The sequence below is a fragment of the Mustela lutreola genome, chromosome 13, assembly GCF_030435805.1.
Source record: "Mustela lutreola isolate mMusLut2 chromosome 13, mMusLut2.pri, whole genome shotgun sequence".
Lineage (NCBI taxonomy): Eukaryota > Metazoa > Chordata > Mammalia > Carnivora > Mustelidae > Mustela > Mustela lutreola.
Window position 1 is genome coordinate 63,245,415 of NC_081302.1, and position 24,227 is coordinate 63,269,641.

Here is a 24,227-nt window from a genome sequence, read left to right on the forward strand (position 1 = left end):
TCCCACCCCAGGCATTGGTGTGCAAGCACCGTGCTCTAGGGGCTGTTGGCTGCCATCTTGCCACCGTGAGGGTGAGTCAGCCTGAGACCGACACAGGGAAGGCAAAAAGGAGAGGCAAGAAGAAACTGGGTCCTCGGTGGCATTTGTCACCCACTGAATTACACACCCACGAAGCTAAATAATTTCTGTTGACATGAACCAATAACTCCTCTTTATTAATTAATCCAGTTTGAGTTGGGTTTTCTATTACTTACACTGAACCCTCTCAGGTTAGTTTAATCTACAAGGTCCATTCCAGTTTCGGATCGTCAGAGACCTAGGATTTATTTGTGAATCCCAGGCATCTCTGGAGGAGAGAAGATCCATGACTGACAGCCACGCCACCAAACCATGAGCTCTGCCCCTGCTTGTCGGAGCCTTGCCCGATGGACAGGGCAGGGTACCGCCCCTCCCCTTCAACAGACCCCCTTAAGTTCCCCTTCAGGCCTGCCTTTACCTTCCTCCAGGAGACGTCGAGGAGGACAGGCACGCAGAGGCCTCGGCCCCAGGGTTCACGTCTCCCTTCTCTGAATTAGCTAGAATTCTGATCATCAGAGCTGGTTTATCCCGGATGCCGGAGCCGGGCGATCACACCGGGCCCTGGGCTTGGGAGGCCCTGGCATTTGGTTTGATGCTCGCCGCCGGCTGTCTTGACTTGCTTAATGAATTTATCTCTGAGCCTGTATCGTGTCAGGGAAGTCCGATGGGACAATGGAGCCTGGACGTGAGAAGATACGAGCAATGTCAGTGTCTGCCCCTCCTTGCCGCCGTGCTCTTGAATTCTGGAGTGCCGCGGGCTGTGGGAGCTCAGCAGGACTCAAAATCAATACCAGGGAAGGATGTTACAAGGAAGCAGGTATGACAACAACCCCAAGGGACATCTCTGAACCAGAATTTGCCTCAAACGCAGACAGAAGGATGCGGCGGACTAAGAAACACCAACAGCCAAGAAGCCCCATCACCTCCTTTCTTCCCCGGGTGACCTCCCTTAGTGGCCAACCATTTACTGCCAACATGATGCCACACAAGGAAAGGGATGGTTGGGGCCATCCCTAGTTCCTTTGCCATTCAGGCTTCCCTCTCGCATCACAGACAATGTTGGTAGAAAGCACACATTCTCAAGAAGCGGAGTGAAAACAGTTGTGATCCTTTTGTGTAATGTTTCCATGGTTCTGGTAAAAAGAAAATACGTATATGCACATAAGATCTAGAAACACAAATGTGTCGTTTTGGCAATTCTGTTTCTGAGTCAAATGCTCTTTGTGTTTAAAACTATCATCATGGGGCACCTGGGTGGCTCAGTCAGTTAAGCATCTGCCTTTGGCTCAGGTCCTGATCTCAGGGTCCTGGGATTGAGCCCCATATTGGGCTCCCTGCTTGGTGGGGAGTCTGCTTCTCTCTCTCTTTCTGTCTTCCACTCCCTCTGCTTGTGCTCACTCTCTCTCTGTGTCAAATAAATAAATAGAATCTTTAAGAAAAATTAAAAAAAAACCCTGACATCATACAATATTAAGGAGAATGATAAAATTATGCTAGTCATTTAAAATTGTGAATGAAACACTTTTATTTTTGCTTATTTGAAACAAAAATAATTAGGAAATAAAAAAATACAATGACAGGCCAAAAAAGGTTGCGGAAGAAAGGATAAAGCTTTAGGTTACCATACCTTGAAAAAGGCTTTTCCCCCCTGTTTTTTGAACAAGGTGTTCTGCATTTCCGTTTGCAACTGGGCCTTGCAGATTACACAGCAGGCCCTGTTGCCCATCGGGGATACAGTGCGGCTGGCAATGTGCCCCGCCAAAGGGAGAATTTTAGGAAATCCAGCCGCATCTGTTTTAATTTCCACTTTAAAGTGGAGGTCAGGGGGGGCGCCTGGGTGGCTCAGTGGGTTAAAGCCTCTGCCTTCAGCTCGGGTCATGATCCCAGGGTCCTGGGATTGAGCCCGGCATCGGTCTCTCTGCTTGGTGGAGAGCCTGCTTCCTCCCCCCCCCCCCTCTCTCTCTCTGCCTGCCCCTCTGCCTACTTGTGATCTCTTTGTCAAATAAATAAATAAAATCTTTAAAAAAAAAAAAAGTGGAGGTCAGGGAAGAAACTACTTGCTGGGAAGTGATAGGACAGCAAGAAGCTGCTGCATCCATCTCTGTTTCTAGCCTTGGGCTTGTCACCAGAATGATAAAGTGATTGGCATCCCGGAAAACCCTTCCCTGTGCCGCAGACTAGTGACAGATGGCGTCACTCAGCCACATGTGGAATCAAGTGTCGTGTTCAGAGACACGGACGAGGAGCAACCCCCAGGGAGGCCTCTGCCACACAAGCTTCCTATCTCCGAGTGAGGCAGGGAGGGGAGCCTCAGGCCAGAGAGTCCCTAAGGACCACCCAGAGTAGAGCACGACCACGGGCAGCTGGAGCCAGACCCTCGGGGCCCACAGCCAGCCCTGGGAATCGCAGGGCCCTTGACCCCTGAGGTTTCAAGTGTCCTCATTTAAAACACAGGCATAATTCTAGGACTTTGCTAATAGAGCTGCTAAAATGATCGAATGTCATAACCTACGTAAGGCATGAAACACAAGGTCTGCTGCATGATAAACGTGGCTCAGTGTTAGCCACTGTCATTATCATCGCTATTACCATTACTCAGGATGTGTGACTTCCCTTTGACTCCAGACCCCACCTAGGGACCAAACACAGAACGGGAAGAACAGCCGTGATGGAGGCCCTGTGCTTCCCAGGGACTTCGAATGCGTTGAGCAGGGACAGTCCCAAACCAGAGCTCCCTGTCTGGAACTGGCATCAGACCGCACCCCGACTCACGAGAAGCCCCTCTCTGCAGCCCCCCTATCTGGGCCTGAGGCTCAAACCTGCTCCCTCCAGCTCTGAGACATCAGTCTTGGATTCCCTGGCCACAGTAGCTACAAAATCAGCCTCTCTCCAAACAGAATCTGGGAATCAGAGACTGAAAGCAACCACCCAGGGATGGTGAAGTAGGCTATCACATGCCTTCTTGTTCATGAGAGGGGCCGGAGGGTTTACCGCCAGGCCTTCCTTAGAGCCTGGTGGCTCCAGGCAGCGCGAGGTGCTGGGGCCGCGGGTTTCATTGGGATGGAAGTCATCAGCTGTTAAAAATGCTGGGGCTTCTTGATCACCTCGTCCTAAAAAGGACCCGTGCAGCGAGTCAGGGATCAGCAACACATGCTTCCCCTGAGCCCGCCCCCTCCCCCCAACCCTGCCGCCTCGCCTCTCGGGAGAACTGATTCTGCAGTCCAGGATCATCTGACCTCTCTGAAACAGAGGCTGAGCTGCCTCAGGGCCTTGCTCAGGCCAGGATGGTAGCTTGACAGCAATGAACACCACTGACAAATGCTGCCGTGCTTCTGAGCTTACCAAGCACGGATTCCAATGTGGCTCAGAGCACTGGCTTCTGGTTTCTGGTAAGACGAGCCTCTATCGAGTCCGTTTGAAAGAGCTCGGCAAAAGAGCTAAATCGACTGAGTCCCAAAGGAGGAAATAATCCAGAGTTAGAGCCATGTGGGAGGATATTCGAGTGAGAGGGTTGGAGCCAAACTATTCTTATGCCAAGAGCATCGATAAACGGGTCCTGACTTAGTGAGAGGCCGAGGAGGAAGACTGTGTCAGGATGAGCCAGCGCGGCATCTTTGCTCACACCCTCAGCTGGGATTACCTCTGCTGCTCCCACCGTCACTGGGCGGAGACATGGGAGTGCCCCACTGTGGGACGAGGTGGGCAGCCACAAGTATTCAAAGCATTTTATAAAAAGGGTTTATTTATTTATTTGATGGAGAGAGAGAGAGAAAAAAAAAGCATAAGCAGGGGGAGCGGCGGGCAGAGGGAGAAGCAGGCTCCCCGCTGAGCAGGGAGCCCTATGCGGGACTCGATTCCAGGACCCTGGGATCATGACTTGAGCCGAAGGCAGACGCTTCACCGACAGAGTCCCTCAAAGCATTTTTGAAAGGGGTAACCTTGATAGGAAACGTGGACAGCTTTTAGCTTAGCCTGTTCTCAAGGACCTCCAGAACGTGTTCCCTGTGAATAGCAAGTACACCCCTGCTCTCGCTCAGGGTAAAGTAGTTCAGTGTGGTGGCCAAGACTACCAGCTGGGGCTTTCCTCCGCAACACCACCTTTCAGGGTGCCCCTGACCACCAAGGGCCCAGCAGACAGGTGTCGAAGGGCGCGGGAGGATAACTCTGAGACCTCCGAGACCACAGTCTCGGGTTCCGGGTCGTAGACTAAAGAAGTAGACTCCCTTTCCTTCCCAACTGCCCTCCCCACTTGCCTGTATCCTGAAAAGCCCCAAACCCCATCACCAATGCCGCTCCTGTCCCCTCCTGGTGTAGCCGGTGATTCCGTCTCTGCCTCGACCTTCCCACCTGTTCCTCTTGCCCTTCTGGGTCACATCACCTGCAACACCCTCTCACCTGGCCTGTCTCACAACTGCCCGCTCACCCCCTAGAGGTCACAGCCAATAGTATTTTGTGTGTGGGGGGGTGTGGTGCACTTACTCAGCGCCTAACCCAATTCATGACAGATATTCACCCATGCATTCTTGTATTTGACAAAGTCTGGAGAGACGCAAAATGGGCAGGATGAGCCACTCCAGCTCTGACCTCACAATTTCATAAGGGAGATGGGAGGCATCAAGGAATGGTACAGATGGGTGGGTGAAAGGGGCGAGCAGAGGTGTACGGAGCAGTAAGAAGCCCAGAAGAAGGGAGGCCCGGGGCAATCAAGGAACACTTCCAGGGGAGGTGATATCGCCCTGCTGTTCATGGGTGGCTAGGGTTTTGAAAGGCTGAGTTGTGGAGAAATGGCTTGGCAGCTGAAGGGAAATTTTTAGAGCAGACAGAAGATCCAAGTAAGAAAAGTGCACGGTGGTTTTGGGGAGTGTCGCCGAGCATAGGTCCTTGGTAAAAGACAAATGCGGGATGAGATTGGAAAAGAGATCGTGAGCATAGGGCGTTTTAAAATTTTTATTAGGAAGATACAGGGCGTTGAGAGATTTGGAGCCGGGGGTGACATAGTGGAAGTCAGACCCCTGGAAGAAAGATAGGGCCATGGCACGGCGATGGGGCAGGAAGACGGTCGAGGAGGCTGAGCCACGATCAAGCCTGGCGAGCAATCAAGGGGACAGGCTGGGCAGGGCCTTGAGTTCCAGTTGGGTGTGATATTGCAGGGAAGGAAGGAGCCAGAAGTGATCCCAGTGCTGCGCTCGGGTGGCGAGGACGACGGTGGCATTGCCAGAGATGAGAGGGATGGAGAGCGGAGGAGCTGCTGGGGAAAGAACATGTGTTTGGTTCAGAATTCACTGCCTTTGACGTGTCGGGTGATCTTGTAGGCATCTCTTTCTGAGAAGGACTTTCGGAAACCACCCCCACTGCCCACATCCTTGACTGTCCAGTGTTTCAAGGCGGTGAGTTAGTAAGAAGTATTGGGAAGGCAGATGTTAGAATCTCTTCTGCTGATCTCTGGCAAGGGTGGCACATTGTGCTTTCCTCGTGTGTGAGAGCAGTCCCATGAGTCCGTCCCAAAGGAAAGGGAGGGAGAAGAGAGCCCAGGTGGGGAGGAGGCATGGATGGGGGAGAGGGCAGTCTCTTAAGCCCGTGAGGAATGGAGTTCTTTGATGGCCCCTGTGGTTGGTGGCCCTTTGCCTGGCAGCATCCAGAAGGAATTACTATAAGAAGCATCTAGAAGGGGGCACCAGGCCTCCAGGCTTGTAAAGACCCCAACAGCCCATGCCTGGCCCTGGTATTGACTACCTGGCAAGGACAGTGCCCTGAGGGGCAGTTTGCACAGGAAACAGGGGGCCTGGGTGGGGTGTCCCTCGCTTGGAAGAAGGGGATGTCCTTCCTTCCAAGAAAAGCACTGTCTGCTCCTCAGCTGTGTGCCCTTGAAGCCATCCCTACAGGGAGGGCACCTTTGAAAAGGTGCACAAAGGATCTGAATAGACTCATCAAGGCCTTGCCTGGAGAATGGCAACATTCTCTTCCCCCAAGCCCCAAAAAAGTGACCTGCCCCCACCCCCTGCAACTCCTACAACCTGAACTCCTATGTGGCTGAGGTGCCCAAGATGGATTTTCTCGCTAGTCTGGCAAGTGGGAACTGGAGGTCAGATTAATCTGATCAAGAAGAAGAGACATTTTCAAGTTTTAAAAGTAAATTAAAAAACGACACAATATGTGCTATTGCTCTTAGCTGAACTGTAGAATAAAACTGCCATTCTGCGTTTGGTGTGTAGAGTCTTGGGAGCCTCTCCCCACCTCACCGGGGAGTGGGGGCTGCAAACACCCAGGGGCCCAGTTCTTTGGGTCCAGTCATAGGGTAGAAGGCCTCTCTCTCAGTGTCACTCCTGAGTCTGTGCTTCGTGGCCCCCTTTTCCGCTGCTGTCTCCGTGTGGAGCTCCAGAGCACTTCCCAGGATGCCCTGACAGGTGCCAGTGACCCGGGTTCACCACACTCATCACATTTAATTGAGTTATCCTGTGATGCCGGAGGCCGCGCACACTGCACATGCATTCATCAAGATTTCATTGCTTCCCAGTTATTAAATTCATTCTCCAAGCCAGCGTCAGGGCACAGGGAAGCGAGTGCGCCGCAGCAGAGGGAACCTGACAGAAAAGAATATACAAGATGGGAAGCTGACGGTCAGGGCCGGGTAGTGGTCCAGAGGAGGCCTGGAAATTCTACTGGCTGGCTTGGAGGGGTCTGACGCATAACAGAGATTGCCCTGCTCTCTTGATGGACCGGCAGATGGATGCGTCACTCCCGTGAGGCCTCAAGCCTCTCTCCTCTCCCCTCCCCTTCCCCACCACCATTTGACTAACTTTACAGGTGGAGAGGGACCAGCTGCAAATCAACGTAAGGGGTATCTGAAGACTGTTTTAAAAATATAATTTTTTTAAATCTAATTGCATAAGTACGTACCACTTAATAGGAAATGTGGAAAATGCGGAAAGAAGGAAATTTTGAAGTCACACAAAAGGAAAACATCCTGGTATATATGCATCTGGTATAGCATTTTAAGAAATTTGGGATAAGATTGGTAGGCTTTTTTTTTCCAGTCTAAATTCTAAGAAGAGTGTTAATGGTGAAATTCTCTCTCTCTCTCTCTCTTTCTCTCTCTCTCTTTGTTAAGTAGGCCCTACATCCAGCATGGAGCCTGACACAGGGCTTGAACTCACGACCCCGGGTTCAAGACCTGACCAGAGATCAAGAGTTGGATGCTTAACCCATTGAGCCACCCGGGTGCCCCTAACTATGAAATTTGTAAATTTCCCAGCCCGGAATGAGGTAGAACTGTAAAGGCATTTGGTGGAACGGTGGAGGGACTTCTATTCTTTTGCCCCTAAAGCCTGGTTAGAGGGCAGGTGTACAATTTTCTACTTGGGAGAAGTTTTTGTTTGGTCTCTGGGAGGGCTGGCTGACCCAGGCAAATGTAAAAGACAGGACACTTGCAGAAAGCGTCTCCAGAAGCCTGTCCTGAGTGGGCACTGTCCTGTTGCAAGCACGCTTTGGGATGGACAAACTTGGGGGAAGGGGGTGGGAGGGGCAGGCTTCCCGTTTGGTTGTGGGAATGGAAGGCACAGTGCAGCAAGTACAATCAGCGTGACTATAACAGATGACAGATAACAGGTGACAGATGGCAGACACACCTGTGCTGAGCACAGCAGAACCTACAGACTTGTGGAGTCCCGACGTTATCCACCTGAAACCAAGTCACATGGTGTGTCCACGGTGCTCACAGAAAAAGAAAATGAGTGTGAATAAAAAATGGAAAGAACCTAAAATATAATCTCATCCTTGCTCGTAGTGCCAGGGTTGGGAGACCGGGGGAGCAGGGCCTCCTGGCAGGAGGCCACCCAGGCAGGCAGCTCCTTCTCCAGAGGCTTCTGTCTCCTGAGGATGTTCTGCTAACTTGCAGGCAGGGTGAGTTAGCCAGTGCTCCCAGCTCCAGGGATGACCATGGGATGTGGGACGTTCGTTCCCATCACTTTGCTTCCGGGGCATGTCCCACTCACAACCTGGCTGGGGATCTGCAGGACCCCCTTTAGGGCAAGTCAGAGTCGGGGGGAGTGGGGGGGTCAGTCCCAAACCCGAGACACAGCGCCGGTGCCCTGCCAAGGTTTTTCACACGTGACCTGGTTTCCTTCTCCAGCTTCCACGAGGCAGGCACGCCCCATTTTACAGAAGGAACCAAGATTCAGTTTGTACAAAATCACTCAGCAAGTGAGGGAGAGAGCTGGGATCTGAAATGAGACCTTGATGACTCTGTCTGAGATCTGACCTCTGTGACCTCCAAGCCCACAGTCTCTCCTCCTTGCCATAGAACTGGAGGAGAGGCGAGAAAACCTAGAGAGAAAGGCTTCGCAGGTTGAGGGGTGGGGCAGGGAGGTTGGCCTGCTTTCTCCTTCGGTGACCTGGATGCACCATCGTATCTTCCCAGATAAGGAGTGCTGTGCCCATTTTACAGACGAGGAAACAAAGGGTCAGAAGAGTGGAGAACTTGCCAAAGGTCACAGAGCTAGATTGGAACTCAGGTACCTGAGGATCTGCCAGATGCCAGCTCTCACTCGGTCAGAACCCATGTTGGTAATTCTGATCACAGTGGGATGATCAAGGGCGCAAAGCAACACAGCCGAGCATCAGGGCTCCTCGGCCCCCCTCCCCCCCATCCTACAGGATGCAGAGCTAGGTCATTCCCACACAGCCTTCCGCTGATTCTGACTCTTGATGCTGCCTTTTCGGAAGCGAGTGTAGAAGACATGTGTGAGTGTGTCTTCCTGGCACAAAGTAGGTCTTCAATATGTATTTGATGATTCTATGAACTATAGCAGTCAAGTGTCTCTTCACCAGGCTCCATTTTTTCCACAGTATCCTTGCAAAAACCACCACCTTGGTGTCCTCTCACATAGCAAATCGGGAAAACTGCAGCCGTGGGTAAGCAATGGCCTCCTCCCACACCGTTCGTTTGGCTTTCCACAGAGAGACATGAAATCAGACTGCCTCTCTGGCTCGATGGGGTTCCCCAAGTGCATGCCCTTTTGTTAAACAGAAAGTAGCCCTCCAGTCATAAGCAACTGGTGACTGAATGAATCACAGATTTATTGTTGGTGCCCACACTTTTTGGGGTCGATTACCACAGGGCACCATATAAGCTAAGCCACTTAAAACCCTATTTAGGAAAACAACCGTCCTGCACCTGAAGACAAGCTCAGTTGCCTAAAAGGGCAGGATAAGGGTCTGGTCCAGCGGGGCTCCTAACCAGGAGGGACAGTTCCTTTCCTCATCCTTCTGAGGTAAAGAACAGGTGTGTCTCACGTAGACGCAAAGCCCTTGCTCTGGGCATGTCTCATCATCTGTGTCTCCGGGCAGGTCTGAGGGGAGAGAAACCCCACTCCCTCTACCACTGACAGTGTTAGAGACCATGTCACCAGTACCTACGTGTCTCTCTTCCTGTCTCAGCTCCAGAGGTCCTGCATCTCTGCCCTCCCAGACAGCCCTTAGAGTTCTAGAACTCGTGAACTTCACTAACACGGGCCGGAGGCGCATGGATGGAGTATGTAAATCACATGGAGAAGCTGGTGGAATTTTTTTCTCAGAGGTTGGTGTGGACTTCACTGCTAGCCAGGGGCCATAACATTTTCCTTCTACATTACAGAAGGGAAATAACGGAGGGAGGAGAAATAAAAGTGTTCAGACTTGTGTGTGGAGTTGAATGGTTCCTGTCATACCCACAACCCAAGATATTCCAGTTTTTAAATCTACAACAGCTTTGTGGAAACCCCCTGTACTTGTTCGTGTGACATTATAACAATACAAACATTTGTACCTTGGGCCACTGAATGGGACAGGAAGTACACACATTAATTTCACAGGAAACTTGAACAGTGTCCACTATAGGAAATTGCGAGGGGGGAACACACAGAGAAATTTTAAATGCAAATATCCCAAGCTGACTGATCTTTTTAGTCACTAGCTGCAAATAGAGGTAGAAACATAAACTTTAAAACCACAGATACCCTTATTGGTAACAGTATCAGACCCAAGGAAGTGTTAACCAACAGAATCAACCAACACAAGTTACAGGGATTTAGATCATCTTATAAATGGGGCAATTCTTATTCCCTCCAGCCCTTTATCTTCATTAGCTGTTAAGATGGATGAAAACTCAAAGAGAGTAATGTGTGCTACTAATTCTGTCATGGCTTCGAGAATGTTCCTGAAGAGACAGGTGGCTGTGACCTTGCCGCCGAGCTCTGGCGGCCAGCCAGAAAGAGAAGACGGAATCCCCAGGCCAACAGACCTAGTAAACTGTGTTCAACTTCACTGATAAGGAATGACACGTTAATTAAAACAGCTGTGAGCTATCATTTCTCACTTATCGGCTTGGCAAAGAGCAAACAGTTTAGGATTTTAGTGAGGAGAAAAGGAAACAGAGCTAAGGATACACCGTTGACATCACTTCTTTGGAGGGAAATGTGGTACAACCTGTCACAATCAGAGTGGGCAGGGTGATGTGTATAATGCGATTTCATTTGTGTAAACATTGCCCACGTGTGAATGTAAATGCAGAGGAAAAGCTCTGGAGCAGACACACCCCACGTTCATAACTGCTGCCTCCAGAGATCGGGCTGGAGCCAGGACTGCGGGACGAAGACCGGAAGAAAGGTCTGGAGGCACCAACGGGAAGCATTTTCATTTCTACTTTATACCCTAATCCTGCCTTACTTTGCTGCCCATGAGCAGGTTTTACTTTTATCATTTAAAAAATTGAAGAAGTGTTCTTTGAAAGAAAAAGTAGCTTGAAGGGCATAGATAAGCTGAAACCAGTCACTGCAGTAGAGAAACAAAAAGGGGAGACAGGATGTGATGGTGGTGAGGAGGTATTCGGTTTCTCTTTTGGAATATTTTCTTTAAAATCATGGAAATAAACTAACAGAAAAATTAGATCATAGGGGAAAGAAAACCATTTGTTATTATAAACAACTGCAGAACACCTAGGCCACCAACTGTTAGGATTTTGGAGCTCTTCTTTCAAGTGTATGTATATGTATTTGTACATGTATGCGCACACACACGCACACGACTAGATGGCTGCATTCAGCAGGCACATTAAACTCACACTTCACCTTGTAACATAAGAATTCCTTCTGTTATTATTTGGACTTTATAACCATCATTTTAATAATTCTATCACATTCCACAGAGCAAGAGATATATCAGGCTATCTTAACCACACCTCTTGGTAGACATTTACTTTGAATTTTTGTATTATTTTGACTAATCCTAGAAGACATGTATTTCCTTGAAAATTGCTTTTTCCATACATGAGATACTTCCTTAGAATAAGTAATTAGATGTGGTATTACTGAATTTAAAAGGTAAGTCATTTTTGATTCTTGAGATAAAATTAATTTTCAAAAGAGTTTTCCACTTAGGGTGTCATGAGCAATACATGAAAATGCCAGTTTCACCATACCCCGGCCAGCATTCGGTGTTAGAAAGACTAAGGAATTTTTATTATTTTAAAAGATAAAAATGGAATTTAATTATGGTTTTCATTTATACTTTTGTTGATAGGGGTATTGCACATTCTTTCCTTGCTTGTGCTTTGGTTCTCTGTCCCCTTGCATGAATTACTTTTTATGATATTTGATGTGGATTTTTTTCAACTGACAGCAAAAACAAGTATCTTTTGAGTGCCAAGCCCCCCAAGTAGTGAATAATTTCACTACTATGAAAACATAGTAGTGAATCTGTTTTTTAATTCACAGAACTCACTGTGAATTTACAGGTTCAAATGAAAGTTCCCACTATTACAGTGGGAACATGGAAAAACTCACAAAACTTAATGGCGTGCTCCCTAACCCTTTTATTTATTTATTTTTAAGATTTTACTTATTTATTTGAGAGAGAGGGAGTACACAAGCGTGGGGTGGGGAGCGGCAGAGGGAGAGAGAGAAGCAGGTTCCCCATCAAGTAGGGAGCCCGATGCAGGTCTCAGTCTTGATGCAGGTCGCAGTCTCAATTCTGGGCTCGGTCCCAGGATCCCGGGACCACGACCTGAGTGGAAGGTAGATGCTTAACCTACTGAGCCACCCAGGAGCCCCTTCCCTAACCCTTTTAAACAGAAGCTCTTCTAAGAGCTTTTCAAATACTCAGAAGCTCAAATATATTTCTAAGAGCTTCTCAAATACACAGAAGTTCACCAGAGTAGATCCCTGTTAATCTTGGTGATAATGACAATTTTAGTCAATTTCTAAAGGTTTAAGTACTAGAAAATGAAAATGCTTCTTACTTGATGGGTTTTCTTTGTTGGTAGCAATCGGAAACAGGAAGAGATGGGGGTGGGCGGGGCTGGCCAGTACTTTCCAGTGAGAAGTAACAGTGACTTAGAAGTCCATCCGCATGTAAAACAGTGAGAGGACTGCTTGCATCACATGGGCTTCTGCACCAAGAAGAGTGGTGCTAATAGCTCATCTTGCTTCCTCCCCTGGAAGCTGACTGATAATAAAAGACCACAAGGAAATTAATTGATAATAATTGCCAAATCACATTCTTAACACGTTTTCAATTTTCACTCCACTTGGTGTATCTCACTGGTCCTCAACCAGGGGCAGCTTTGCCTCCCAGGGGCAATGTCTGCAGACATTTCTGACTGTCATGACGAGGGTGGGGGTGGTGGCCAGTGCCTGGTGGACAGAGACCAGGGATGCTCTTAAACACCCTGCAAGGAGCAGGGCAGCCCCCACAATAAAGAATGACCTGGTCCAAAATGTCGGTAGGTCTGAGTTTGAGAAACCCTTTTATATCTGTCTCACATCCCTAATAAATACTACTTTATTTTAAACCTCTGATTTGTGTTGCAATTCAACAGTGAACCTATATCTATGGGTGTGTACGTTCTTTTGACATTTAGCACTGGGTCTGTGTGGAGCATGACTTATCTTCACCCCAAAGCTTCAGGGTGAAGCAAGAGCACATCTTTGACTTGGTGATGGTATTTTTAGTGATTTCCTTGGTAAGCAAGATTGTTTGTTCCTAAATGAGATGTGATGGGGACCCCAACTCAATGCTTGGTTTTGGAGTAACATTAAGTGTTAAGCATGAACCATCTTCATCCCTGTTCCTCCAAAGGCCAATGCTAACCAGAATCGTTGAATATTTCCAACAAACGTTTCAGGTGCTCCAGACACAAATCCATTATTGTCTGTAGCTCTTTATGTAGTCTATGCTACGTTTCCTCTCCTAACTACCCCATCACAGATGAATTCCGTAGAGGTTCCTGCATAATTTCTGAGTTCCAGAGTGATCCAACCCCCTCCCCATGCACCCTTCGATGTTCGGTTCCTATGAAATGGAAAATGTACTTCCTTTGAACTCTAGGACACTTTTGCAATGACCAAAGTCAAAGCCACCTGCTCAGAGACCTAGTAGGCGATCCCCACTCACTGCCCTGTAGTTAGCGAGTTATTTCTAACAGTCCCGCGTAACTTGCTTTTGCCCTGTAGTTCACTGTTCCTTCCCAGTAATTCTCTCTGCTAGAAAAACCCTCTTCCTTAGATTCGTGAAGATTAAGGTTTCCTTTCCCTTCACACAATTAAGAAAAGCACCTCGACAATGCAGTCCTTTCCCTTCCAGGAAGCATAAATCAGCACATTGCCATCTTCCTCGGAATGATTCTGAGAAACCATCTGCTAGGAGCTTTTCTCCAGCGTGAAAGGCTGCATGGGCTGTCCTGACTCACCTTTAGAGCTGACGAAAGAGCCAGAGCCAGAGCCAGAGCCAGAGCCAGAACCCGGGCAGAACTCAGCCACGCTAGGGTTCCAGGGGTCCAGGTCTACACCTGTGGGCCTCTCTTTACGAGCAGGCCCTCTGTAGCCTACTTCTTTCTCTGCTTCTCGTTTTGGATCCCTTGCCTGCTGCATACCAGCAACTCCTGGCTTTAGCCTTTGGGGGTGGGTTATCTCCCTCTCCCTCCCACGCGTGGGTGAAGAGCACACCCCACCGCCGGCCTTAACAACCTGAAGTGCTCCCCACGGCTGGAAAGGGGCAGCAGCCCAACCCGTGGCAGCTCTCACAAGGCTCCTACAACGCGGAGCTGAAGTTATAACTCAGTGGCCTTATCAATTGGTGCTGGAAATATTCCATTGCGGTGCCGTAGCTCTCGTCAGGGGTGCAGGCCTGGGTGGAGAGGCTCTTGTCCCTTCTTGCTCTCCCTACAGGCCCGGTGGCACGGGAAGAAGGGTCCCCGGAGCAGGGATGGCTTAGTGAAGGGGTGGAGGTCCCCGGAGAGGAGCCGAGCACGTGAGAGGGAGCCCTCGGTGCGGAAGGACTGCGTGTAGAAAAGAGATGAAACGGTCAGTGTCACTGCAGATCTGAGACAGAGTGGAGTCTTGGGGAGGAGGCGGAAGCATGTCCCAGGTCACTAACCTGCGATGCTCTTCGGTCCGCAGCCAGCCGCCCTCCTGAGGCTGTGTTGCCTGTTACCAGCATCTGGCAGCAGAAGTCCTCAACTGCTACTTTGTAGTAGTTGAGACTCTGTGAAAAGGCAGAGTCCTGACCCACCGCCCAGATTCTGAATCTGTAAGTCTGGGTTTCGCCCCAGAAATCTGCATTTTAGATTCCGCCGGGTGTCCACGGACCACACTCTGAGAAGCAGCGGACTCCTGTGGCGTTAGGGGAAGTCTCCACACCTGACAGGCCAAGTCTTGCGTTGTTGTTTTCATGGAAAAGGCCCATCTACAGGGGTGAGGCTAAGGGGGGCCGAGGTTTGGGCTGCACAAAAAGGAAGGAGACGGTCCTTTTTAAGGCTGAGCCTGCACTCGCACAACCCTGAAAGTGAGCGCTCCTCAAGCCTTGGGTCCAGTGCCTTTCTAGCTTCAGCCTCCCCCAGCCCTGAGCCCGAGCCGACCTCCTCACTGCACACGGGCACCTGGTGGAGGAACGGGCCGTGTCTGGGTCATTTGAACCTTCTGGACGACGCTGGGCCACCCCTCCCCTCCCCCACCCAGCAAGTTGAAGTGCTGCGGTTATGAGCAAGGAGGGCAGAGCCTTCAGACTCCCAGACCCCACCATCAGAGCCCGGGGCTGGCTGAAGAGGGACAGTAGGTTTTTGTGGTTTTTAATTTTTTTTTTTTAAGATTTTTATTTATTTATTTGACAGAGAGAGATCACAAGTAGGCAGAGAGGCAGGCAGAGAGAGAGGGGGGAAGCAGGCTCCCCGCTGAGCAGAGATCCCGATGTGGGGCTCGATCCTAGGACCCTGAGATCATGACCTGAGCCGAAGGCAGAGGCTTAAACCACTGAGCCACCCAGGCACCCCCCCCCTTTTTTTTAAGATTTTCATTTATTTATTTGACAGACAGAGATCACAAGTAGGCAGAGAGGCAGGCAGAGAGAGAGGGGGAAGCAGGCTTCCTGCAGAGCAGAGAGCCCAATGCAGGACTCAATTCCAGGACCCTGGGATCATGACCTGAGCTGAAGGCAGAGGCTTAAACCCACTGAGCCACCCAGGCACCCCAAGAGGGACAATAGGCTTTTTGGAGCATGTTTCAGGACAGGGTTCAAAACAGACTAAATTTCGGATTATGGGGCAGTCCTCCTGGGGGTCAGCAAGGGAGGAATACCGGATGGTCTCTCAGCTTTTCCAGGAGCCCCTGAAGGCCCAGCAAATGGTCAGAGAATATTTGCTCCCAAACTAGAGGGTATATGTTTATGTATGGAAATAGAGGGATTTATTTTGGAAAATTCAGGAGTCTTGGGAAAGTGATGATGAGATTCGAAGTCTAAACAAGAGAAAACAACATTGAGAAAAGGCTTATCACTCGGGGCACCTGGGTGGCTGCCGTCAATGGAGGCCCCGACTCTTGATTTTAGCTCAGGTCATGACCTCGGGGTCGTAGGATCGAGCCCCATGTGAGGCTGCATGCTCATCGGGGAGTCGGCTTGTCCTTCTCCTTCTGCCCCTTGCCCTCATGCTCTATCCCCGTCTCTCTCACTCTCTCTCAAATAAATAAATAAATAAATAAATAAATAAATAAATAAAAATAGGCTTATCACTTAAAAACAGGGAATTTAAAATGAGGAATTAGTAGGGGCACCTGGGTGGCTCAGTCAGTTAAACTATTGCCTTCGGGTCAGGTCATGGATCTCAGCGTCCTTGATTGAAATCTGCATCAGGCTCCCTGCTCTGTGGGGAGTCTGCTTCTCCCTCTCAATCTGCCCCTACTCCCCATGCTCTCCCTCTCAAATAAACAAAATCTTTAAATAAATAAATAAAATGGAAAATTAGTTATAAGCATGGAGGGGCTGACAGAAAAGGCAAATGGAAGTTATAGTGTGTGTGTGGGGGGGGTGGGCAACTCAGAGATTAGCAGCAGACCGTGGCAGCAGCTGTTGGAAATGAGTGCAAAACCACTGTTGGAAATGCTGCCCAAAGCAAGGCAGGTGCTGTTAATATCCCCATTTCCCAGATGAGTCGAGTGAGGCACAGGGAGATTAAGTAACTACCCCAGGTCACGGAGCTCCTGAGTGCGTAATGAATTTAAACTCAGACAGTGTGATCCAGAGTCCATGCTTTCGCCTGCTACACTTACTGCCATAAGAATAAAGGCCTCACAGGGGTGGGGGGGATGTCAGTAGAGTTGAGTTAAAAATTAAATTCGGAGTGTGAGCTTTATTATGTGTGTTGTCACGAGTAAGCATTGAGGTGGTCTACATAATGGGGCCCTGCTGGTAGAAGTGAATTCAGTCATTCATTGAACAAACAGTGCTTACTGCAAGCCAGACACTTTGAGTAAAAGGGTTACTTCATAAAATTCAATGTATCCCATAAGGAATTTTAATTCAAAAGAGTAATGAGTTAATGAGTGTATCGCTGAGTTTAATTACAAAGGAGTCTGTGAGTTAATGAGGGTATGCCTGATTCTTGACAGAAGCCACAGAAATGAAGGGAGGTATTAAAGTTGGCCAGAGACCAAGCTGTGTACCACATAAGGAGCAATCAGAGAAACAATCAACACTGACTTCCCTGTTTGGGAATGATCGTCCTCATCTTCCTCCCCCAACCTGTGCAGAAGGTTGTCTGATTGTGTGTTAGTCTCCAATAAATCAGCCCAGTGCAGACCCTCTAGCTCTTCTCATGCTTTCCTTGGAGAGCTTTCTATTCTGATGTCACTCTGCTAGTTGAGTCACTTTTTCTGTATTTACCATCTACTAATCCTGGCAGCTTCCTCTTTTGGGAGAAAACCCTAAGGGTCCCTCACGTCAACTTCTACCTAAATCAGAAAGCATTTTCAATGGATCCTTTTATTCTCTTTTGGACTTTTCTCACCATTATAGTTTTCTTGAGGATAATTTAAGAAAAAGAGGAGTGGGACATCTGAGTCCTAAACTAGTTCATCGTCAGAAGAAAAAAGGAGAAGTCAACCCCTGACCTAGGCTACAACTGTGATGTACCTTGAGGACATTATGTTAAGGGGAATAGGGTAATCACTGTAGGATTCCGCTTATGTGAGGTACCTAGATTGGTCAGACTCAGACTGAGGAGGTGGTGGTGGCTGCCAGGAGCTCAGGGGAGAGGGGAACGGAGAGTTATTTTTAACTGGGTACAATTTCACTTTTGCCAGACAGAAAGGTTCTAGGGATGGGTGATGACTACATGGACCTCAATCATGGATTGATGTTACCAAATGGTGCACTTAAAATTATTAAAATGGTAAAGTTTATGTTATGTGCATTTTACCACAATTTTATAAATAAATACATGAACAAAACCTCCTCAGTCTAGGAGAAGAAAAAAAAAATGGTAGTCAACCTTGGAGATTCTAAGGGCCCTGTGGAACTGGGCAGTTGTCCAAGGTGTTCCAGGAAAGTGTTCAGGACATCCATGAGTCCCACTTCCAGGGATGCCGGGGGCTGTAGGGAGGGTGTGAGGATGTGACGTCCCTGGGGATTGATTTCTAGCGATTGATCAAAACCTGGAAGTTTTCCAGCCTCCGTCCTTTGATTCAGGTCTAGTTGGAACCTTGAGGAAAAGGAATAATTCCTGTCTTCATGGTTGCTGCATCCTGGTCCCAGGACAATCTCAATGTCTCCAGGGGTATGTGTCACAGTTGGGAAAATGCTCAACACCACCTATGAGGGGTTCTCGTCTCTCCTCCTCTCCTCCCCCTACCATCCACCAGCCCTTTGTGGGACCCTGCCTCTCATTAGGAATATCTGTCTCTGCCAGGCTCCAGTTCCAGCCCCAACAACTGGTTCTCTCTCCTCACCTGGATTTCTGAAGCAAGAGACACCGGGTCAAGCTCCTCATCATTCTCACATATTTGCTTCTCCTGATTACTTCTTAAATAAGTGATTTAGTTGAGTTACCCAGGGGGAGACATCCTCTGGCAATTCTGTTCAAGATTGCATTACTTTTTTTAAATTAATTAATTTATTTTCAACATAACAGTATTCATTATTTTTGCACCACACCCAGTGCTCCATGCAATCCGTGCCCTCTATAATACCCACCACCTTGTACCCCAACCTCCCATGCCCCCGCCACTTCAAACCCCTCAGATTGTTTTTCAGAGTCCATAGTCTCTCATGGTTCACCTCCCCTTCCAATTTCCCCCAACTCCCTTCTCCTAACTCCCCATGTCCTCCATGCTATTTGTTATGCTCCACAAATAAGTGAAACCATATGATAATTGACTCTCTCTGCTTGACTTATTTCACTCAGCATAATCTCTTCCAGTCCCGTCCATGTTGCTACGAAAGTTGGGTATTCATCCTTTCTGATGGAGGCATAATACTCCATAGTGTATATGGACCACATCTTCCTTATCCATTCGTCCGTTGAAGGGCATCTTGGTTCTTTCCATAGTTTGGCGACCGTGGCCATTGCTGCTATAAACATTGGGGTACAGATGGCCCTTCTTTTCATGACATCTGTATCTTTGGGGTAAGTACCCAAGAGTAAGATTGCATTACATTTATAAATAAATGTGGAGAGAGATGGCATTGCGGGCTTATTTTTTCTGATCATGATCAAAACTAAAATTGTAAGTTGATTCCTTTTTTTTTTTTTAGATAAAAAGTCAAATCATCCACCAATAATGATGGCTTTGCCCCTTCCTTTCTGGTATTTATGCCTCTTGCTTTATTTCCTTGTCTAATGTATGGTTGTTACTCACAAAATGTTGAAACTTACCCACTTTGTCCTGTTCTTGATTTTAATAATGTTCTTAGGGGTGATATTTTCAAAATAGAGTACTTAAAACCTAGACAAGGGCCCTGACCAATCAGAATGGCAACACCAGCCAATCCCAACAGATAGCAGCTGTAAACAATCGGCACAGCTAGATCACAGGTGACAGGCACCTAGTAAGCCCCGAATTTTTTATCTTCAAGCGTGACATTGTTCATGGATTTGTAGTAGATTGAAAACAATGTTTTATTTTTATTATTTTTAAGTTTTAAATCCAATTAGCCAACGTACAGAGCATCATTAGTTTCAGATGTCGAGTTCAGTAATTCATCAGTTGTGTATAACACCCAGGGCTCACCTTACGTGCCCTCCTTAATGCCCATCACCCAGTTAGCTCAACCTGCCACTGCCCTCCCTTCCAGCAACCCTCAGTTTGTTTCCTAGAATTAAGAGTCTCTGATGATTTGTCTCCCTCTCCGATTTCTTCCTATTCCATTTTCCCCTCCCTTCCCCTGTGATCCTCTGCATTGTTCCTTTTTTTTTTTAAGATTTTATTTATTTATTTGACAGAGAGAGATTACAAGTCAGCAGAGAGGCAGGCAGAGAGAGAGGAGGAAGCAGGCTCCCTGCCGAGGAGAGAGCCCGATGTGGGACTCGATCCCAGAACCCTGAGATCATGACCTGAGCCAAAGGCAGAGGCTTAACCCACTGAGCCACCCAGGCACCCTGCATTGTTCCTTTTATCCCTCATGGAAGGGATACCATGTGATACTTGTAAAATAATATTTTGATTCTTATTTTACCAAAAGCTCTTTCTCAGGATAGTGTCAAGGGTCTCCATAACTTGGCCTCAACTTGTTTTTCCAGCCTTCTAGTTCTCAGTGTGCCTCAAGGTACCCCTGCCTGATCCCAATCTTCCAACAACTGCGGATCAGTAATGCGACACAGCCCGGTCAAGCAAAAGAGGGGCTTAGGATCCTAGTGTTTCATTCCCTCCCATGGGCCACTGCCTGGAGAACTCTTCCCGCTGAGAACATGGAAAACCACTGAGATTTCAGGCCTCCGTCCAGACAGGCTTTCTGAGATCTTCCTCAACTACCTGCTGCTTTCTTGGCCCCTCCCAACGAAGGAGAGTTAGCCCCTTTCTCCTTTTTGCACCCCCAGGGGCTCCTGGACACCCTTCTGTGTCTGTATTTGGTTGTTCCCCTTTTGTCTCCATAGAGAGCAGGGAGCTCCTCTACCCTTTACATCGTGAGAGCACAGGGGTTGAGGGGCTTAATTAGCACTCAGGACACATCTGCTGCATAAATGAGTGAGCAAATAACTCTCACTCTGAGCATGGAGATTTATCCTGCAAAACTGATATATTTTCGCATGTTAGACTGATGCATTTTCATTTCCCTTCACTTACGGCGTCATGATGAAGACGGCAGATGAGCATCGCTGTTCTGATTAGCTATTGCTGCATAACCACTCCAAGCTAAGTGGTGTAAGACAATGATCATTTATTATTGGATCTCCCAGCTCTGGGAGTTGACTGGGCTCACAGGCAGATGGAGGCTGAGGCTGCGGCTGTGGAAGGCTTTCTCACTCCCATGTGCAGTGTGGATGAGGCTAGCTGGGGCTGTCAGCCAGAAGGCTACATGTGGCCTCTGCATGTGCCCTCGGCTTCCGCACAGCACGCTGGCTTGGATTTAAAAGCACTTGTACTGAGAGATGGAGCACCAAGGGAGGCTGTATCACTTCTTATGATCTATCCTCAGAAATAGTGGTTTGCGGGTAAATGTTTAACAATAGTTGTGTGTGTGTGTGTGTGTGCATGTGTATGTGTGAGAGAGAGAGAGATCCCAGTCCTTGCTGCTTTTGCACTATAAATAATCCTCCTGTGGCTGTTTCCAGGCCACTGGCAGGACTTCCCAGGGCATGGAGCTGGAGGAAGATGTCCACTATCACTAGGGAGCTGGGAGCATGGCCCCAGCCTGCTCTTGCTCAGTGGTCACATAGCATCACCTTCTCTGTGCTGTCGGCTGAAGCATTCCAAAGGTCCACCCAGGTTCAAGGGAAGGGGAAAGACTTCCTCTTGATGGGAGATTGGGGGGGGGGGGGTGTCACAGGGCAAGAAAAATGTATGGAAGAGATCTTGTTAAGGCCATCCTTGGAAAATCTAGTCTGCCTCAACCCCCAAGAACAAAGAGATCCGAAGGAATGCCCAGAAGAAAATGGGACATTCAGAAAATCTCCAGAGGATAGGCCGGTGAGTAAAAGTCTTTCCTTCACTGGAAGATGAGGATGGGAAGGTAAGGCAAGGGGGGTAACAACCTCTTCTGACATTAAAAAAAAAAAAAAAAAAGGAGGAGCCAAAGAATAGAAACCACAGACAGAGGAGAGCTGCAGGTAGAGCTCTTTTCTCCTGTTTTTATTTGAAACTCTAGGAGTGGAACATTCATTCATTCACTCACTCATTCATCCATTCATCCATTCAATAACTATGTTTATGATGTGTCCAACACTGTTCTCAATGCAGCAATGAAGCAGTAAATGAAAAGTCCTCACTGCATTGGTTTGCTAATGTGGCAGAAGACCACAGACGAAGTGGCTTAAGCAACAGAAATTTATTCTCACAGTTGTGGGAGCTAGACGTTCAAGATGAAAGTATTGGCAGATTTGGTTTCTTCTGAGACCTCTCTCCTTGGCATGTAGATGGCCATCTTCTCCTGTGCCTGTGCATGGTCTCTCATCTGTGCTTGTGTGGGTCCTGTTTTTACTTCTTACAAGGATGCGGGTCATATTGAATTAAAACCCACCCCAGTGACCTCATTTTAAATTCATTACCTCTTTAAGGACTCCATCTCTAAATATGGTCACATTCTGATGTACTGTGGTTAGAACTTCAACATATGACATTCTGGGGAATACAACTCATCCCGTAACATCCACCTTTGTGGAGGATACATTGTAGGACCTCCCATGGTGCCCTTTGACCAACATCATGTGGTTTAGCCACTAAGTGCTAAAAGTCAAAGCACCGTGTTCTAAAATTACTTGAAATAAATCCTTCCTCAGTGCAGGCCTGGTAATAATGGATGTATGGTTATGCTCATGGGTTTGTTTCCAATTTTAAGAATTATTTTAGACTTTATAGAACATTTACATTATTCAAAGACCAAAGACTTCATGAAAGGTATTCACAGAAGAGTCTCACTTCTATCCCTGTCCCCTCCACCGTTTCCCTCATAAACAACCATTTTTTTTAGCTGGTGTTTTTCTTCTATTATTTCTTTTTATTTTATTTATTTGAGAGAGAGCAAGAGAGATCACAAAGTGAGAGGAAGGAGGAGAAGCAGGTTCCCCACTAACAAGGCGCCTGATGTCGGACTCAATTCCAGGACACTGAGATCATGACCTGAGTGGATACTTAACCAACTGAGCCACCCAGGTTCCCCTTTCTACTAATATTTCTTTGTGCAAATATAGGCAAATACAGAGGTATGTATTCTTATTTTCTCCCTTACACAATATATAGCAGTATTCTGCGTCTTGTTGATGGTGGTTTTCTCATTGTGTATATCCTGGAGACCTCTCCCTATCAACACGCAGAACTTTTGCTGTATTATTTTTATGGCTGCATAGTACTCTGCTGTGTGGACAGGCCATCATCTACTTAAGTTGTCCGTTATTGCTGGAAAATTGGATTACTGCCAATCTTTTGAAGTTACAATACTCCAAGGAATTGTATAACCTTTACAAGTGTCATTTTGAACTTGTGAAGGTGTGCCTGTGAGATACACTTTCAGAAATGGAATTGAGGAGTCAGGAGTAAATGCATCTATAATTTTGTTAGATACTGACCATTCCCCTCTCTAGGGGTTGTAACATTTAACACTCCTAGCAGCACAATATAAGAGGCCCTATTTCCACATAGTTTTGCTAACAGAGTGTATTGTCAAACTTTTGGATTTTTGCCAGTCCAGTAGGTAGAAAATGCAATATTTATTTTTAATTGCTTTTCTCTTTAAGTGTGGTTGGGAATTTTTTCCTAGAGTCATTTTTTGTTTGTCAGCAATCAAGTTATTCACAGTCTTTGGTGATTTATCTATCAGGTGGTTTATCTTTTTCTGCTTTATTTCAGAATCCTTTTGTAAAATGGGCACTGTGAGTATGGCAGGAACAAAAAAAGTCTCTGCCTTCACAAGGCCAACTTCCCATGAACCCTTTCTATGACTGGTGCTGCTAAAAAGAATTCTCTTCTTTCAACACAGAGACTGAGGCCATGGGCAGCAATGATTGATTATGTTGCCATTGTCTTCATCTGTGAGCAATTTTCTGGCTTGACCTATTCTTCCAAGAAAATAATCTATATTCTTAACAGAATAAATTAATTTCCAAAAAGAGGGGAATATGCAATCTTGCAGTTATTAAAAATCATGTTCTCAGAAATATTTAAAGAAATGGGGAAGTGCTTGTGATATATTATTACATAAAAAGGCAAGCCACAAAGCTCTATGCACAGCAAAAAAACAGTCACATAGACTATATCTAGCCATTAGCATAGGAAAAAGAGTGGAAGACTATACCCTAAATGTTTATAGTGGTTACCTCTGAGTACTGGGATTATGGATGATTTTAATTTTCTTCTTCATCCTTGCTCTATTTCTTAATATTTCTTACAATGAACATGTATTGTTCTGAAAATTGGTAATAATGGCAATATTATTTTTTTAATAATAATATTGTACAGAATTTAAGATAAACTTTGTCTTGAGGGAACAGAAGCTGTTGATTTGGTGCAGAGCAGGTGGTGCAAGGGAAAAGCTTATCCTTTCAATCCTGTGTGCTCACTGATGCTCAGATCAAGTTACTTTCAGTATTCCATTCACATTCTGCAATAATAATTTTATTCACCATTTCCCCAGAGACTGTAAGGTTTATTTGGAACAGCCAACATTTTGTGAATTGTGAATTACTGAGGATCCCCAGG

General features: G+C 47.3%; 1 protein-coding gene across 1 annotated transcript in view; it reads right to left on the reverse strand.

The window, feature by feature from the left end:
* Window positions 1-20,690, reverse strand: part of TMEM272 (transmembrane protein 272) — a 31,814-nt gene extending 11,124 nt beyond the window's left edge. Inside the window, 4 exon segments of the mRNA XM_059143991.1 lie at window positions 13,799-13,806; window positions 14,275-14,386; window positions 14,485-14,592; window positions 20,661-20,690. Coding sequence (XP_058999974.1) covers window positions 13,799-13,806; window positions 14,275-14,386; window positions 14,485-14,592; window positions 20,661-20,690 — 258 coding nt within the window.
* Between the last annotated feature and the right edge of the window lie 3,537 nt (window positions 20,691-24,227).